Source organism: Onychostruthus taczanowskii, unplaced genomic scaffold (assembly GCF_017590055.1).
Source record: "Onychostruthus taczanowskii isolate IOZ18803 unplaced genomic scaffold, ASM1759005v1 scaffold1, whole genome shotgun sequence".
In the NCBI taxonomy this organism is placed as follows: Eukaryota; Metazoa; Chordata; class Aves; order Passeriformes; family Passeridae; genus Onychostruthus; species Onychostruthus taczanowskii.
This window is the reverse complement of record NW_024496525.1, coordinates 5,972,116-5,991,722: the sequence shown is the minus strand read 5'-3', so window position 1 is coordinate 5,991,722 and position 19,607 is coordinate 5,972,116. Positions and strand designations below refer to the sequence as shown.

At 40.8% G+C, this 19,607-nt stretch overlaps 1 protein-coding gene across 2 annotated transcripts in view; it reads left to right on the top strand.

Annotated features, from left to right (window-relative positions):
• The window catches only part of RGS6 (regulator of G protein signaling 6), a 258,325-nt gene that overhangs the window by 193,596 nt on the left and 45,122 nt on the right, over positions 1–19,607 (top strand). For both annotated transcript variants that reach the window (XM_041401156.1, XM_041401146.1), the window contains exons 7-14: positions 1,437–1,501; positions 4,434–4,510; positions 7,171–7,252; positions 7,776–7,850; positions 9,177–9,275; positions 10,289–10,350; positions 14,757–14,867; positions 18,115–18,240. In XM_041401156.1, the coding sequence (XP_041257090.1) occupies positions 1,437–1,501; positions 4,434–4,510; positions 7,171–7,252; positions 7,776–7,850; positions 9,177–9,275; positions 10,289–10,350; positions 14,757–14,867; positions 18,115–18,240 (697 nt within the window). The remainder of the gene's footprint in view (positions 1–1,436; positions 1,502–4,433; positions 4,511–7,170; positions 7,253–7,775; positions 7,851–9,176; positions 9,276–10,288; positions 10,351–14,756; positions 14,868–18,114; positions 18,241–19,607) is intronic.

Here is a 19,607-nt window from a genome sequence, read left to right as displayed (position 1 = left end):
TGTTTATCCCAGTGAGGGAATGGTTAAAGAGAAAACACGATGCTGTTTTGTATTTGCAAAAAAAAAAGTCCAGATTTTACAGTCACCCTATATTACTGTGTGACTGTGCCTCATATGTATTCTTTAAATACCAGAAAAATAATGTGAAGAGGGAGGTTCTGTTTTTTTCCTGCAGTGTCAGATAAATAATTGGTTTTGGCAGTCAGATTATTGTGATGCAATGGCGCTGAGTGGAACTGTACACCCCAAAATAAAGCCCTCTATGAGCTTACCCACAGCTGGACAAGCTTCAGCTGCATTAGCTGAGCCCTGTAGTGACAGATTTTCATCTGTCCCAGAAACCTCCAACATATGCTTATAATCAGACTTTGCATATCAGAGGCCTGTACAGATGGAGTCTTCCCAGGAATTAATCCCAAACTAGCAGTAGACCCAAATAAAACTGAAATCCCAGGACTACTTCATACTTTTTTTATTTGCATGTGTCCACTTACAGGAGAGGAACTAACTTGCTAATGGCAGTTCACTGCCTTGCATGAAAAAACACTGTGAGACAACTGACTCACTTCATTTGGTGTCATAAGCACCTTACGGAGAAAACTGCCCTTGAGATGTGTAAATATAAATGAACTGATCAACTCTGGCTCATTATATGAATGTTTAAATTACAGAAACAGCATGGAGTAGAATTACATGAGTAGCACTGGGCCTCTATTAAGTTCAGACCTGACTGCATACACAGAGTGTGCTGTGGACCTTGTGTTTCAGCCTTTAATGGAAATGGGGTGAGCTTAGCTGATCCAGGTGGCACTTTCCCACAAGGCAGCCTGGGACTGGTTTGGTGGTGTGTGCTGGGCTCATCTTGACCCTCAGAATTCCAAACCACATCAGTTTCAGCAGCCTCTGCCTGTAGCAAAATGTGACAAGGCTTCTCTTAACCATTTGAGATGTGTAAGAATAAGAGGATGGAACATATTAAAAAATGCTCACATCATGCTTTTAAGGTCTGGCCCATATTTTTGTTTTCACTTCAATATCCTGATTTATTTTTATATTTTCTTAGCAGAAAAGAAATGCAGGGATGGTCACTTTGGCATGCATATTCCCAAACTACTTAGGGAATAGGTTGCTTATACTATATCTTTTACCAGACCCAGGAGCAATTGTGTCTTTTGTGGACATCCTGTTAGGTCCTGGCATCTGCTCTCAGCACTTTTAAATGAGATGTCCCAGATGTTCAGGGTCTCTGAGATTAGTCGTAAGCAATGTCAGCTGGGTGTCCAGCCCTCTCATTCCTTGACTCATGGTGCTTTCTGATGAAAACAAACTGTCATTAGACTACGTTTTTTCCTTCTTTTTTTCTTTTTTTTTTTTCTTTTAAGATCTAGTACTAATAATCTGTCTGTAATTGTTTTCCATTCTGTTTCTCCCTTTAGCCATCTATCTTTGCAAACGGACCATGCAGAACAAAGCTAGGCTGGAGCTGGCGGATTATGAAGCCGTAGGTACACTGCTGCTAGAGTTTAAAGCTGGGGATGCAGGGATAGCTTTGCTTGCCAACTGAATGCTGCAATTTTGTGCTTTGGGGTCAGCCTTGACTATATCTTTTCCTTAGCTGTCAGAACTGTGTGAAGGCTGGTATGAAGACAGCATCAGGAACAAGACTGATGAATGTCCCTGGCTTTGCAGTGTCCCACATTAAAGCATCTGCTGTATAATGAGCCCTTCAAGAGTGGAGCAAATTACACAGAAGTTTAGCTTGGTGTCCTGTTTTCAGTTAGGAAATCCTGGTTTATATAGCAGATTTCAGCACAGGAAAATGATGGATTTTTCAGGTGTGCCACTGGGCAATTAAATTGTCAATAACACATCTTGTTACAAAAGTTCTCAGATATTAGACTTGGAACATTTTCTATATGCCATATGAAAAGTATTACTGAACTTTATTTAGAGTGCGTTTTCTGATACAGAGTTACTATCAATAAAAATATCTCAAACTTTGGTGTCAGACTGCAGGGTGGAGAGGAGTGGGAAGATGGAGGCAGGAGGGGCAGGGCTGAGTATTTCTTTAAATACCAGCAGTGTAGCACTATGAGCGGCTAAACTTTTCTTTCTGTCATATTGACTTTCTTCTGTTTACTTGCTCAGCAGTGTAATAGCAGAATTTTATACATGGAGTTTTTCGTTAGAGGGTTTGTTTACAAGTCTAGTGGACTTACGTGGTCGTGTTTGTTACAATGAAAACATTTATGTTGCATATATTTGCATATATTTTAGAATGGGTTTTTTTGGGTTTTTTTTCCTCAAGATTGAAGTTTTCCCTTCTTCTTTACCTTCTACATTTTGGAATATTTGTGCACATAGAGAGATATGCCATTTGGTCCTTTCAGTGCAGAGCATGCAAAAATTGCCACTCATCTAGTCCACCCTGGAAATGCCTTCCGACTTCCCAAGAGTTCTAATCTCAGGCACAAAGGAAGGAATATAACAACTTGCATGCACTTACATGTCCTTTTGCTGAGTTTTCTCTTCTGCATATTGTTGATTTCATTATTAAAACCATTAAAATTGCTCACATCCAACCAATTAAGTGTAAGTACTCCAAAGATCTACCATAAAGCAACAAAAGGCTGTTCAGCAGCGCACATACTCCCACACACATGCAGTCAGGCTTTGGCTAAGTACTTTTGCACATTGTTGCCTACTGAGAGTAGCAATGCTCCAGTGATGGTAAATAATTAGATCTTGGCAGTCTCTCATTTTTCTTGTGAATATTGCATTGCACAATTAGAGGTTACTTCTGCATTCAAACTTTGTTCTCTTAATTAGAGACATTCAGATAAGAATGGCACCAGCTCTTCCTAAGCATTATGGGAGCTGAAGCAGATCCAGCAAGGGATGTAAGCTCAGCACAAGTGAGAGAAACACATTTGCAGGAGTGAGAAGCAGTGCTTCTCATACCTTTGGAGATGCAGCATGAGAATGCTTCTCCACAGATATCAGCTGTGACCTGGAGCTTCAAGAGAATAGAATTTCATTTTTAAGTTCTGCTTGCAGCATTTACAGACAGTCCCCCAACCCACATTTATGCTGATTAGAGCAGGGGTCTTGATGATATGATTAAGCTTGTATAGTTGCATTCAGGTTTTTTAATAATTGGTTAAACATAAGCACAATTCAAATATAGCTTCCGTTGGTGATGTTTCATTTGCTTCAGCATATTTACTTCACAGGGCACATGTGAACATAATTTAAAAAAAAATAAAAATAATGAAATAAATAGCCACAAAAATTTGTGTTAAGATAATTACAAGTTGTTGTTCTTTGTAGCCACAGTTAAGGAAATCATCATTCTTCAGTACAGCTGTAAATCATTTGTTTAACTTTTTTCCTCCATATGTACAGACTGAAACTGTTACATGGACTTGGTGGTAACAGGGCCAAGCTTTATGCCTTGTGTTATATAAGAGTTTAAAGTAACTAGTAGGAAGATTTCTTGCATTGAAATGTGTGTGCCTGAAAAATGTTTCTCAAAATAAAGGTGCTAAGTATAAGGAGAACAAGAGTAGAACTACAAGTGTTTGTTTTCAGTGTAAATTTGAAGCAGTTAAATCAGCTGTAATGGAGAAGAATGTCCTGTTAATTGGCTCTCAGGCCTGCTTTCTTGGGGGGGGTATGGGTATGTAACTTCAGGGTGCAATTTAAGCCTGAAATTCCAGGCATGTTCTAAGTTTAACCTCAAGCTGTGATGAAGCCACATCCATATCCAAATGTTCAGATCGCTACGCTCTCTGGAATGGGTCTGGACCAGAGCTGTTACTTCAGGTGTAGAGCAAAACTGCATCTGGAGCCATTCTTTGCAGTAACTGTGTTCATTGTTCAGACAAACAAGCTATTTCCTTTTGTGAATCATCCTGGCAATCCCCAGCCTTCAGTGCTGTGCAGCTGCATAATGCTCTCAGCAGCGACCAGGACTGAGCAAAGCAGGGGACGCTCAGGCTTTGCACCTTCACAAAAGCCTGAAGAGAAGAGAACAGTGCAGAGAGGAGGGGAAGTGAGGATGAGAAGGAAACGTGCAGCTGGCAGCCATCTGCTATCAGAAATTAAAGTCATCAGCTTCACAAAGCTTCTCAGTGTTATCTTTTGGGAACAAGTCCATAATTTTTTTCATACTAGAGCTCAAGCTGTCTTCATCACACTCCATTACTTATGCCTGGCAGGGCCCTTTGGGTTGCAGCCCAAAAAGATGTGTTACAGCCTTGCTTTGCCTGCACTGTAGTTCACCTGAAACCAACACTGACTTTCATGTCTTTAGTTGCGCAGTTAAAAAAAAAAAAAAGGAATAAAATAATACCCACCATGCTAAATGTATTCTCAAGCAATTGTTATAATTACAGAAATTAGTTGTTCTTACTATTTTGATCTTTTGACAGGAAAACTTAGCAAGACTTCAGAGAGCATTTGCAAGAAAGTGGGAATTCATCTTCATGCAAGCAGAGGCCCAAGTGAAGTGAGTAATCCTGGAGCACTGAATTGCACCAGTGTTTAGAGCTGTGAAGGGAAGGGGATTCTGAACAGATAAAACTTCTTTGTCAAAATCTTTACTGTGACTAAGCTCAGAAGGTGTTGGTGAATTTTAATCACTGGCAGACTAGAAACAGTAGAGAGCCAATTTTGAAGGTCTGTGCCAGAAACTGAAAGATGGGTTTAATTATCTGTACATGGAAACACTGGTCTGGAGCTCCTAAGCCTGTATTCACCATGGGACCAAGCCCATTGTGCTTCTACATTTGTGGAGTATTTTTGTTTTGTATGAATGGAAAGAACAGAATTTTGTCATCTGTCTGTGTTACTCTATGCTTGCAGAGTATTTCTGAGTCTAAAAATACTGTCACTTCCATGTGATTATAAGGGTGGTATTTACAACAGGTATTTCTTCTCATCTTCCCTTGTGAAAGCAGTGTGAGGCGTCTATATTTTGAGTGTGTTTTCATTACTGCTAGTAAATGGATATGGTCTAGGGTTTGTGTATGATTGTCTACAAACTAATACCTAAAACTCTGAGTGTCCATTTTGTGCATGCCATTGTCATTAATAAAATGGAAAGCTTGGTGAAGATGACACATGAGAACACAAGTACCAAAATGGTTCCATTGGAAAGAATTTGCAGTTTCAGTATTAGATGCTAAAAAGTTAAGGAATATAATTTCTTGAAGGTGTCTCTGTGAGGTATATGTCTCTATCTTTGATTAACCCTTTGGAATTTTGATAAATTCTTTGCTTAATAACATTGCAATTATGTACCATTTAAATATATGGTAATTATCTTTTAAACTGCAGGGTAATTAAAGGATTTTTTCCCAACCAGAATAGCAGTGTTCCATTTGGAAGAGAAAATTAGAACTTAGGATAGCAATTGTACTTTCAGTTACTTAAAGGCTATTGCCAAGATTAAAAAAAAAAAGTGTAAGTCAAAACAAAAGTCTGCATTCTGTCTAAAACATATAATTATCACCTAAGAAAGAAATGTGAATATCAGACTCATTTGATCACTGTTAGTTATTCATCTTTTCTTCATACGGTTTTCTTTGAAGGATGAGCATGAACTCGCCACTATCAACTTTTTTTGCTGGAGAGTTTCAGATTCTTGGTTCACAGTTCATGTGATGGTTCAGTCTTCAGGTTTCCAGAAAGGCAGGGATAGAATTCACATAGTAATTCACAGTTAACTAAAAGTTTAAGTTAACTAGAAAAGGGAGGGAAAAAAAATACCTGAAAACATTCCTCCTGCTTACCAAGTTTGCTTTGTTTTCCACATTTTTGTTTGCACACAGGATTCCCATTGCTATACCCACATTGCTTCAAAAACTGCAGCCATAGAGCATCTAGCTGCTTTGGGTCTTCATAGTTTAAAATGTGAAATACTGAGTTATCAGTAAGTCTGAAGATAGGAGCTGACAATCTGTGTTGAGCATGAAATGTTGATTGAGAGAATTCATGAAGCCTCCAAAGAGTCCCTTCAGTCTGTGTGTGCTGTGTGGTGTAAGATTGGAATAGGCTTCACCTTCCCCTTTGGCCAGGTGTAAAGGACTCACTCTGAAAAGCAGTTTTGGGCTGGGTGTCCTTAGTGCAGTAAAGCAGCTGCTCTGGCTTTGTGTGGGGACAGAGCTTGTGCCAGAGCTTGTTTCCCATCTTTGCCTTCCAAGGGGGAAATCAGCTAGTGATGTGGAGAATTTGGTCTTTTTCTGGGGAGGGCTGCTCATAAACTTCAGTTTTTCTCCCCTGATTGCTATCCTCTTGGTACATTTCTAGCATAGACTTAGGCAGGGGTCACTGCCCCTCGAAAACAAAAACAGATGGGAGAGAACCTGGTGGTCAGAAATCACAGCTGGCCTGGGATTTTTTTCCTCACTGCTTTGATTTTCCTGGTGGCAGCAAAGTGGGAACCCAGCACAGGGACGCAAAGCTTTACTCAGTCCTGCTCTGGAAGTGAAGGCATCAGGGCTGGAATTACAGAGTTCCTGTTGTACCAGCCCAGTCACGTCTCTCTGGGGTGGGTGCTGGTTTGTAGGGGCCATGCAGCAAGCTCACCCTTGGCCAGCATGGGGGCACAGAGACAAAGACAGTCTTTGAGTTGAAAGCTCGGAGGAGGAGTGGCCACAAGTTCTGCCCATGCTGTTGCTTCTGGGAATGTCTGGGATAGATGCTTCTTTGTAATCTGTATTCATTGAGTGTTGATGATGGGGCATTTAGGTGCAGTGGGGTCTCCTGATGGGGACCTCAGTTCAGCATCAGCCAGGAGCCTCACCTGGAGCAAACAGGTCCTGGTGGGTATCCTTATATCCTTACACAGACAAAACTACAAACATTCCCAGCCTGTCAAATCAGAGTACTGGAACAGGGTACCAGGAAGAGTTTTCCTCACCTGATGAAAAACAGCTGTTAAATTTTTCCACATTAATAGGAAAATCTCTTTTGACCCATGTTGGAGTAAACATCAGTGTTATTTTGTTCATGGCGTGTGCCCGTGCAAGTGTGACATCACTGTACAAAAAAAGTGGATTTCTGAAATTTTTTGTCTTGGGGTTAAGAACCACAGCTAGGAATTATATCAAAGAAGAAAGCATGACTTGTACATTGACTCATACTCACGTATGCTTTTGTTTTCAGAATTGACAGGAAAAAGGATAAAACAGAAAGAAAGATTTTAGACAGCCAGGAAAGAGCATTCTGGGATGTGCACAGGCCTGTGGTAAGGCTATTTTTGAATTAAGAGACTTTCCAGGTTTTGACAGGAAAAGTTTTATTACTAGTAAATGTTTTATGCACAAAAACATTGTCCTTACAGTCACCACATGGATTTTCCTCATGGTGACTTGTTCAAAATGCACCAAGTGTCTGCAAGATTATTTGAGACATTCTGAACTTCTGTACCTATGGAACTGTTGGTTTGGAAATATGTGAAAAGTATGAACTTTGGAAAATTATTTACTGGGCTTATGAAAGAAAAGCAGCTTACTCAGTTTGTCTCAGACTTCTTAGCAAAAAGCTCCCCCCTGTTAGGTATTTCCTTTTGGTGCCAAAGTTAAGAGTAAGTGGATTGAATTCTGACATGGCATCCTTGGGTATATGCAGTCTCTTATTTAGCAAGAGTAATTTATGGGACACAAACCTCAAGAAAGAGTTTTGGACAAGATCTAATAATATACTTTATAAAGGTAAGGTAGGATGAAGATTCTTAACAGAGGAATAACACAATTACCATCGCTTTTCAGCCAGGCTGTGTGAACACCACAGAAATGGACATTAGAAAGTGTCGCCGTATGAAAAACCCACAAAAAGTGAAAAAGGTCAGTTTGAGTTCCTGGTTTTGGTTTTTGCTTGTTTGGAGTTGGTTGGTTCACTGTTTTTGTTTTCTTTTAATGTAAGTCATACTTGACACTTACTGTATATGAGACTTACCCAGGAGGAGCAAAAAAAAAAAGTGGTTTGTTAGTACAAGTTCTGTTTTGTTCTCCTTGGTGAATTTATTATTTCAGCTTTACCAGCAAAGTTGTACTGACTTGATGGGTGATGAGTGGAGCTGAGGAGGGCATTGAGGATCTCTGTGTCCCAAATGTCTGATGGCTCTGCAGTCCCATAAAATTAAAACAAATTGGCAAAAATACCTAGGTCCCTTTTTAAGAAATTATCTGGTCACAGATAATGAGATGTTTACCTGCCTTAATCATTTTAAAGGCTGGATCATTAGCAACTTGGGTGTCTTTCACTTCCAGCAAGTTTGAGCTCTTCTTTGTGTATGAATTCATAGAATCAATTAGATTGAAGAAAACCATTAAGATCAGTGACTCAAAACCTTGACCTAACCAAACTAAACCTTCACTAAACCATGTTCCTGTCTTTTAAATAGTTTCAAGGATGGTGGCTCAGCAACTTCTCTGGGCAGCCTTGTTCCACTGCTTGATAACCATTTCAGAGAAGATTTTTTTCCTAATATCTTAGCCTCCCTTGGCACATCTTCAGGCTGTTTCTTTTTATCTTATCTCTTGTTATGTTTTTGGACAGAACACTGGACTCCTGAACTTCCAAAAGTAGTTAAACTGCAGCAGAGCTATTCACATGTCTATTAGAAGTTTTACTGAAAAGCAAAAGCACTAAATAAAAGGGCAAATGGTATTACTTTCAGTGCAGGTGTCTGTCCTGAAAATGAATGGCTACAGATCAGTCTGCAGGTTTTTGTTTAGAGAAGTTCATGTGACCCCTTGACTTGACCTGGTTAAGCACTTTCTTCAATATGTAGTTGTACATCAAGAAATTAAATCAAGTGAAAGACAACGGCATAGAATTAGGTTCTAGTATTTTCTTTTGCCACTTGGTTCCCTCCCAGTGTTCATCCTGCAAGTGTAGTGCACACAGCCTTCAGAGTTCCTAAAAATTATCATTTAAACATTTAAAACAAACTCTCCTCTTAACCTACAGGCCTTCTAAGTACAGGCATCAGCAAGAATGGTCTGATCTGTAAATTTTGCTCAGGGCTGAATAATTATTTACCTGTGTGGGTATAAACAGTAGGAAATTGTTGGCTTGATACCTTACTGCTTTGCATACTGCACTGCTCCTCATTGCGTAACAGAAAAATGCTGTAATCCTTTGGTTTGTTCCTTGGTTCCTCCCAGTCAGTGTATGGGGTTACAGAGGAGTCTCAGCCCCAAAGCCCCGTTCACCTGCCCTCCCAACCGGTGCGCAAAACAACAAAAGAGGATTTCCGGAAGCAGGTAAGTAGGTGGCTGCATGGCAACTCTTCTGAGAACTGCTCCCAGAAAAAAAAGCCTAGAAAGTTACTGAGATACCAGCAAAACCAATTGTATGCTTTACCTGCCCATGATCCTCGCATACTTATCCTTGATTCTCACTTATGTAAAGTATTAGTAAGTATTCATTGAGCACTGCGGTTGTATGGTGATATGTATTATGAGTAACACTGACCTTTGAAACTACTTTTATTTTCTGTGGACCAGAGACAATAAGGCAATAATTCCAGTTCATTGAGGATGTCTGTAAAGTGGCCAGTGACAAAGGCCAGTGTAGCTGGGCACAGGCTGGGGATGAGTGGTGAGGAAAGGCATAGTTTAGACTGTTAGACTGCACGGTCAGAGCTTTTAGGAAACTAGGAAAGAGTTATTTGGACAATCATGCCAAGGAATGACCAGCCAACTCACATGTCCTTGAACTGGCACGAAGAGCTCTCCCTCAAAATTACTTTGCTGCAATAAGCAGCCCTCATTGAAAGACAAACAGGAATCACTGGATCAGCATTTTACTAATGCAGCAACCAGTTTTTGGGTGGTCTTCTGAACTAAACCTGGATGCTACATTTCTTGAGCTTTTTTATAATAGGTTAAAGAACTGGTTCATAGCAGAATGAAAGTGTGCTGTAAAATGTTACTGGTCTTGTGATGCCAGTCAGTAAGAGGAATGGGAGAGCAGAGTGTGTTTGGAAAAAGCAGATCATATTGTACCCTGAGTAGTCTAGGAGCCTTGGCCCCATGTATGTGTCTTTTCTACTTTCAGTTATGTCTTCTTAAGCTTCCCCTGGGGCTTTGCCTTTGGCAATGGAGCCTGCTATTGGAAGCAGTTAATAAGTTTCTGATACCTAGGGAAGGGTCCCATTTCCTTCTGAGTTACTTTCAAGCTGTTTGGAAGGAGAAATCAATAGTGTGTTGGGATATTGTCAGTGCATGCTGCAGAACTCATAAATTGTTAATATCCTTGTCATCTCTCTCCTCAGATAACTTTTCTGAACATGCAGATAGAGAGACATTGTTTAAAGATGTCCAAAGTAGCAGAAAGGTGAGTGTCCCCATTTTGATGATTTCCTATTCTTTCCTCATCTCCAGTTTGGCATTTCTAGAAACAGAGCAGGCAGCAAAGTGCAAAGGCTTTACTCCTTTCTGTGCATCAATCCTTTCCCCTCCTTGACCAGACCTTGCTGCCTGTCTGCTGGCTGCTGACACTTCTGTACTCACTCTTCTGCCACTGAGCAAAAATAGGTGAGAAGTGAGGACCTGTAATACTGCAAAAGAAAAGAAGCATTAACAAAAGAAAAAACCCTTGTATGACTTGTTTCCTACCCCTTCACTACCCTGTGGTTTATTTTTAGAAAAGTAATTCCTGTCTCAATAGCCTTTTTTCCCTTTTTGGCTGAACTCTCCGTGCTTATCTCTTGTTAGTCTGGCACAGCCCTGGGAAAGGAGCTTGTTTGCATTTGTTGCACATGGTGTTCACATCTCTGTTCATACTGGGGTTGTAGGACCAGTTCCTGCTCCCACTTACATGTATATGAAACCCTTAGAGAAGTACTGGGGTTGTACCTGGACTGTTCAAGGCAGTGTTTTAAGGAGTAGATTTCTAAGAAGTAAATCAAGGCACAATTTGACTTGCAGAGTATTTAGTTTTGGTAGAAAAGTATGAATAGGTGAAGAACAAGCTCAAATTTAATTGAGTATGACAACGCATTTTCTTAGGTACTTGTAAGTTATGCACATTTGCAGGATAGTCACTGAGATGAAGGTAGGGATAGCCATGCTCTTCAGTGATACCACTTTTAAAGCAAAACTGTGTTGAAATGAAGGATAGGATAAGGGCTGGTTCCTTCTAGAGAAATAATAGAGGAGTTTTTATTTCAGCAAAGCAAAACGGGAATACCCCATGAAATGTGCTTTGCAGTGCCTGCACCTGTAGTTAGCATGCATGTACTAAACCAGCTAAATTAAATGGTGAGAGGCTCAATGTAAGTTCTTATTGGCTCATCAAGTTTAGCAATTAAAATGAAAATGTGTCCAATTAAAGAGAAAATATTTAGAGGCTCCCTGAAATCCTGCATGCAATACATTGTATGATTAAAATGAGCCCATTTATATTTATGTTTTGGGCTTTTGGATCTTTTCAATTAAGAACATATACTTGTACTTTAAAAAAAAAAAAAGTTATTGTACTGAATGTTATTTACAATGACCTTAATATATTGAGACAGTAATTTTCCTGGTTTGAAAGGGGTTTCTTTTTTTTTTCTTTTTTAATTGCTCTCAAGTTGGAGAAAAAAAATGTTGCTATCAAAACCTGTGCAAAATAATAACAGGAGAAAAGCAAATAAAATGAGAACAGTCAAATTACACAATGACAGAATAAGCTGAGTTGGAGGGGTCCACCAGGATCATCAAGTCCAACCCCTGGCCCTGCACAGGAGAGGGAGCCCAAGAATCACACCATGTGCCAGAGAGCATTGACCAAACACTTCTTGAGCTCTGGCAGGATTAGTGCCAGGACTGCTTCCCTGGGGAGGCTGTTCCAGAGCCCAGACACCCTCTGTGTGAAGAAACTTATATTTCTAAATAATTATTAATAATTATAAAGAATGAAAATCATGGTTGTGATCTTTATTTCTTGTGAGGAGGTGTTTGGACATGTGATGACTTTGAATATTGATTTGAATATTGGCAATATTGATTTGAGAGTCCCAGGACTTGATGTGGAGAGTGGTGGGATGTGCAGCCTGGATGTGGAGCATTGCAGAGCAGGTAGGAGGGAAGCAGAAGAGCTGATAGGTCCAGTGGCTGGTGAGGAGGAATGAACATGGATGACCTGACTTGCACAATTGCCTGGAAAAAATCCTGTGCAGCCTTGAAAACCCCATGAAAACACTGATTACTAGCACTAGGAACAAGGTTGCTGTGTAAGGAGATGCTGTTATTATCATGTCCATTTTCAGGCTGGACCCTGCTCTCGGGCAGTTTAGGTGACGGGCAGATCAGGGTACAGGAGATGACTTTTTGGCACACTCCCTTCAACAGTCAAGCCTGACTGCCAATTTTTCAGTATAGCACAAAGGCACTTTCAGAGAGGATGAGGGAAGTAACAAGGAGCAAATAAATCAGGAAGCACTAGGGCAAACAAGTTACAGAAATAAGATATAAATTGTTTCAATGGTATTTATTTTATACCATAAAATAAATACCATAGATCAATGGTATTTATTTTATATTAATTCACGCTATTCTTGGGATAGCTCTTGTCTGTCAGAAGAGGAAGGGTCTCCAAAGGATATCTGCAGCTTCTGTGAGATAAATGCTCGCTGCTAAAGATTTTCTTTCCCTTCCTCCCTGTTCTGCTTCCAGGAGTAGATCTTTACCAACTGTGGGAACAGGCATCCCTCAGCTGCTCCACACACCTTGGAAACTGTCTTTCTTCCACATCCTTTCTCCCCACTTGGGACCTGTGCACTGTCAGTTTTAACCACTGAGCTTTGAGAACTGTTGAGCAAAACTGTCAATATATTCTACCTATTGTTTTCCCTGACTTCATTGTGCAGTGTTAGTACTATTTCATTAGACACGGCATCACCGAAATGGCTGGGGAAAAGTGAGCATCTTCCTACCAGAAGCAATCTCAGTTCCCTAGACGAAAATCTGATGAAAAGCTATCTTTTCAGCTTCTCATCAAAGTTCCTGTGAAGGCTCAGCAGGCCCCCTTGATTGAGAGAGAGCTGGATTCTCAAGGCAAGCTCTGCACCCTTCAGTCAACTGTTCCTACCACGTCTTCTACTGGGTATTCAGTTTATCACCCAAAAGACCAGGTTTGCATTTTGACAAAAATGCTTTTCCTTAGCAGTCCCTGCCTGTAGCCTGCTTTATACCATGAGACAATGATTCTACTGGTGCCATTATACTGAATCAGCAAAATGTGCTTAAAAATCTCCCCTTGTTTCATTTTTGTTTTTTCTCCCTTTCCTTTTTGCTGGTACTTGTATTAGCACCTCTGATGCCTTCTTAGTATTTTATTAGGAGCAATTGAGGTTTCACAGCAGATATCTCCTGATTGATCCTTTTTGGCTTTCTTTTCTTTTTTAACCAACCCTCTCTTTCATTGATGTCTGAGGGACTGCTGCTGCTCTGTGAAATTGGACGCTGCTCCCTCCTCTAACCCTTGACCCACAGCAGTCATGAAATGTAATTAATGAAATGAGATGAGACAGCCCCGAGTGCCCTAAGGGGCAATGGGAACCTGCTGTGGTTACAAAAGTGTATGATTTTAATGCCTCATGATAAGAGCTAGGACAAACAAAAAGAAATAATTACTATAGAGCAGTTCAGGGAAACTTTCTGCCTTTTATGACCCTTTGTTTCACAGGGTCTTTTCATTTGCCTGCCTTTTTGAGATATGGAGGACCAGAGGTAAAGTTTAGCATGGACAATCACAGTGCAAGTACATTGGGTGTTTAGTATGATGAGACATAATTAACTTAGTTAATTACTTGGCAGACGTAGGCAAAAAAATAAAGTGCCTTAGAGTATTTCCAATATAGACTAGAAGAAATGTATTTTGATTTATTTCATATTTGCTGTCTTTCTTTTGTAAAAATGCGCCCCTAGCCCCAACCCCAGTGGAATTCCTGAATCATTTATGCAAGCAGGCACAGTCCTTTCCCCAGAAAGCTCTTTGATTCTCATCCTAGTGAGGATGAGAGGCTATATGCCTTAACTGACTCACCATGAAGCAAGCCAGTGTAAAGGCCAGGAGTTTTTCCAACATGCATATTATTTACTGTTCTCTAAGTTAATTATTACTGTTGAAGTATTTTACAAGAGTGCTGTTAGACTAAATACTATTCCAACATAACTAAAAAATTATCTATAGGCAAAGCTTTGATGTTTAGGGCTATGATCCTCCAAAGATTTAAGCATATTCTTAGCTGCAGCCCTTGACCCTGTTTAGGTGAGTTTCTCATAGTGCATAAATGTATGTGGGTGCAAAAGTTTGCAAAAATGAAAAGGATGAGAGTAAATAGTAACATGCAGCAAATGAGCAGGATGACACATACTTCATACTCTTCCCATGGCTCTCTGGGGGAAGTCCTGCCATAGCAATCCAGTTGTTGCTTCATCAGGTTTTTTGAGGGCATCTCAACAGACAGAAACTTGAGAAAAATGCTGCTGTTGAGGAAAATACTGCAGTGAGCTGGTGACTGTTTGCAGAGAAATTCTTGCATGCATCATCCCTGGGAAAAGGGTCTCCTGTGACTGTTGAGAAACTGACTAATCCCTATAAATAAAAAGAAGCACACACAAAAACAAAACAAAAAACTTCCATTAAAAAAAAAACCAACAGGATAAAAAGAAGAGCTGTACTTTTCTGACATGTGACTAAGCATTCAAACCCTTTCTTTATTCTTTTTTTCCCTTTTTTTTTTTCCCTGTCAGTTTAATAGCCTACACAGAGCAGTATGTGGAATATGACCCCTTTATAACTCCTGCTGAGCCTTCCAATCCCTGGATAAGTGATGATGCAGCACTGTGGGACATTGAAATGAGGTAAAAATTAATTGGTGGTTTTAACTAATGTGAGAGTTGTCTTGGCATTTTGTTTGTATGCTCTTCACACTGTCCTGTTTGAAAAGAAAGTTGTATGTCTGTACTACAAGATTCAAGAACTTAGCTAAAGTTTATCACTGGTATCTAAGAATTATTCAGCCCTTCCACTTCCATATGGCTTGATGTATGTGACTCTCTAACTCAGGTAATGGATGTTCACATACCTATCAAACACATGCCCAGACTCAGGTCTAGGAGCCTAAAGCTGTAGGATACTGCTAAGGCAAACTTGTTCCAGCACATCTTACTTGACTCTTGGGAGCCTGCTCTTCCCAGCTGCAATGCTCCAGCCCTGCTCCTACCATGGAATCCCATGAAAGATGCTGCTGGAAAATGGGATGAGTTATAAGCGGTGGCCATTACTGCTGTGCAGAGTGAGTTTGGCACAGGAGCCAGAAGAGTGTAGCTCGGGTGTGATGTGTGAGACTTGGCAGGTCAGAATTGTAATGGGTTGATAGAGTGAGTTTGGGCCTCATCTGTTGGTGAACAAGCTGGCTTGTCTCTTTTCCTCCCTTTTCCCATCTATTTGACATCTCTATGATGTCAAATAGATGGGAAAAGGGAGGAAAAGTCTGTAGGATATTCAATGCCTTGCACCTCAGAGAGTTTCTAAAAAAACAAACAAGCAGAACACTGCAACAGAGATGATGTTTTGCCCCAGCGATGCTGGTGCAAGGGAAGTCTCCCTGTGTCTGTGTCTCTTGCCCTCACAGTCTATCCATAATCCTCCTAAAGGGGCTCAAATTGTCCTGCCTGCCACTATGCCTAACAGCTCCCTCAGCAAATTTCAATGGCACTCCCATGCCCCACATTACCTTCACTACTCAATCACATCCTGTGGCCAGCAACTGCAAGGACTCAGCAACTTCTCCAGTGTTTAGTTGCTGCCATTTGGCACCAAATCTGAATTTGGAGTTCGCTTCAGCAAATCTTTAATAAGAGAATGCCAAATCTAATTCTGTGTGTTCTTGAATAATAATTTAGAGATGTTATTGGCCTAAGAAAACTGATTCATAGGGAATCAGCGTTCCAGGAAAAGGACAAGATTTTTCCCCATTTAAAAACCAAGTAGTTTGGGATGTGAAAGTTGTTTTCATCTACAGAAATCCATTATTTTCCTAACCTCTGCCCCTCTTCCCATAATTTTAGTATTTGTTGTTTTTTTCTTAGCTAATTTCTCTCATTTTCTCCATCCTCCCTAGTAGGACTAGTACCAGATACAGCCCTTGCAAAATACTGCTTTGTAGAAACCCTCACCCACAAGGTAATCCAGGCATCCATTATTTCTGCATCTGTTGACGTAGCTGCAAATCCCAGAAAAGATGTCTGTGTCCCTGAAGAATACAATTAACCTGATGTCACAGCCTTATAGGAATTTAAAATAAATGCTTGGCTTCTGCTATGATTTCAGAGTTAAGGAAGGTGATTTTCCTGCAGATGAAAAAGAGAAAGCTGTAGCATGAGAAGATGGAAAAACAAACAGCTATGGTTTTCCATTTTATTCTCTGTTGTAAAAAATCTAACTGCATCTGCATCTAGTTGCAACTTGCATGAATAATTAAATGATCCCCAAGATCCCCTTGTGTTGCCTGCAAAGCTGTTTCCTCAGTTAGGAGGGCAGAGGCCTTGTGCAGGAAAACAAAGAGCTCTCACTGCCAGTGGCAAGGCTGGCTGCTGAGTATGGGCAGCCCCGTGGCACTAGAGTTCATCCTCCATGGCAATCAGGACTCAGGAAATGCCACGGAAAGCATTCCGTTTTAGACAGCACTTTGGCCTTTTTTGTGTGTGTGTCACAACATTGTGAAGCTGCAAGAAGAGCAGGTACAGATCTCTGGATTCAGCAGGAAATTCCCTGAGCTTAGATTGTGCATGGCTCTGCACAAGCATGGCTTTTGTGTCCGACGTCCAGGCTGGTTCACGTAACAGGCTGGATCTGCACCTTTGTCTGCAGCACTGCTGGCTCCTGAGGGAGCGCAGGAGAAGCCATCCCGAGTGTGCTGCTCCTCGAGTGAGGACATGCCTATCAATTTTGCTTAGCCTTTACACCAAGAGAAAATGAAAGCAGGCATTTTATTTACCCCTTTGGCTTATTTGTCTTCAGCACAGATCGCCACTGTCCCCTAAGGCTCCATGATTAGGAATCGCTGTGGACATGACGAGACACATAGTTTAATAGATATGTACTGTTAACAATGGCTCTGCTGTCACAAATGTGAGCAGCTGGGCTGTGCTCTAATGGTTGTCTCATAGTATGACGCCATCACACCAGAAGCTTTCAAGCACTTTGTGAACCCAGATTACGCTCTGATGCAGGCTGTCTCATAGGATCCTCGTTGTGATTCCCAGGCACCTCCTCTGCCCATAGGCATCTCTGCAACATGTCTGGCAGTTCAAACAACAGCTTATGTAAGTTGGGCTGTGTTAAGAAATAATTAAGGAGAAAGGTTGCTGGTGAATTTGGGTACCTCTGCATCTCAGTATCCCAGCTGAGACACAAAATAAAAGTCTGATTATCATGGAGAGTAGGAGGAAGATGCTTTTTAGTCTTCTGAGACTTAGGCATGCAAAAATCAGAGGCACTAAAAAACGAAAGACTACAAACCAGTAATCATTTTAGATACTTTGCCTGCATTGCTTCTTGGTGGAGCTGCTTTTCTAATGCAAATGTGGATCTGAAAATCCAAAGCCAGTTCCAAGTGACCAGGCAGTACTGTGTGGGACCCAAGGAAATGCTCTGGAGCTCACCAGTGACCCAGGGAACATTGCTGGGAAATTTCTGCTGTGATGCATAAGAAATCCTAAGGTACATTTGAGGAGATGTGCAAGAAGTGCTTAATGAATAATCGTTTAGGCATGGTATGCTGTTCTTCCAAATGAAACCTACCAGAAATTGCTCTGAAAATCATATAATTCTCTCTTATTTCACCGTGTATGTAGTGCCCAAATAGTGTCCTTTAAAGCGTCAAATGATGTAATGATTTAAACTCCTCCAGTTGCTTTAATGATGATCCTGGTCTTTATAGGTTTCTTTGTTATTTGCTAACTTGTATTTCTGAAAAATCGTGAGAAGAAACAACATCTCATCTAATAATCTTCCTCCCTTCACTTAGCAGAAACAGCAGCAGCTGCTCGGACAGCAGGCAGAGATGCACATTCCATCTGTTTTTCCCCTTCTCTCTCCAAACAGCAAAGAACCTAGTCAGCAGCGTGTGAAAAGATGGGGTTTCTCCATGGATGAGGTGCTGAAGGACCCAGTAGGACGAGACCAGTTCCTTCGTTTCTTGGAATCAGAATTCAGCTCAGAAAACCTCAGGTGAAACCTTTTCTGACTTGATTAAATGAATGGGCCTGGTCCTACACTCTTGCATAGGTGAAATGCAGTATTTGGTGTGTCTTGAACTGCTAAAAACACCCATTTGAATAAAGATGAGAATGGCAGGGTTTGACCCATAGCGCTGCTACATACGCCTGTACTAGACCTATGTGAGTAGTCTCAGAAGCAGTGTTTTACCAGAGCCAGTGTTGTCAGGTATCTTCTGCATGCAAGGGCTTGCAGACTTGCATGATGTGATGAGATGCAGCACATCACTCCTGAGCCCCCTAACAATATATAGGATTTCTATATTGTGTGTGTCTGTGCGGCAGGGCTTGTGTGAAGAAAATAGTATGGACGTGATGTGGCTAAGAACTTGGCAGTTCTTAGTTGCAGTCAGGTTTCCAACAACTACTTTTAATTTTGGCATGTGCTGACTATCCAACAGCTTGTCTCACCTTAACAGGACTCTCTGTGTGGGGATTCTGAGTATCTGACTTCTCAAGTTGTGAACAAGTCAAAACTTCTATTATGAAACATTATGTAGATACGCACATGGTCCTTCATCAGGCTGAGAGCCAGTAAACCCCACTTTTTTACTGAATAACACTACAGAGGTGCTGTTGTGGTGCTGTGGTTATGTCTCAGCATGAGGATGGGTAAAGGGACAGGTTCTTGTGGGGTTTTTTGTGGCAGTCGTGTTCCAGAAGGCTGAGTAAGCATTTGTAGGGAAGGCCAGAGAAGCTTGCAGGCTCGCTGGCAGAACTGTGCCTGCTCTTGGGCTGAGGAAATCTGCTGTCAGGGATGACACAGTCAGTCCGGCTTTGGCCTTTGGTCGTAGTGAGCAGGCTTGATGTTCTCTTTTTACAGTAGATATGAACCTGACTGCACAGCCTTTTTTAGTTATGGTTTTTCATGCTATTTCATTTAGAAAATAAAATACATTACTAAAGCATGTGAACAATTGTCAGTGTTGTGCAGTTGACTAGCCTGCAAGATCTGAAAGAGGAATTCCCCAGAAAGTGATTTTTAATGACATTGGAACTTACCATCCTATTTATCAGGTTTCCCTGGGTAAGGAGAAGTACAGAAAGCATGCCAGCAGCAAAACAGTGAAAACTCAATGCACTTTATTGTTTTGAAAAATCTGAAAGATAACCTGTAAGAAAACAAGGGAGTGTTACTAATTACACAAATGAGCTTGAAATTTTATTGCTAAACAGGTACTGAACTTGCATATGCTTACTGCAGTTATGTGCTGCAACATTCATTTGCAATTAAATTGTAGTGAAGTGCAAAATTAATATACTGTATTAAAATACTCTTCAAATTAGTGTTCTGAAATTAATCTGGAGTTGTGCTAATGA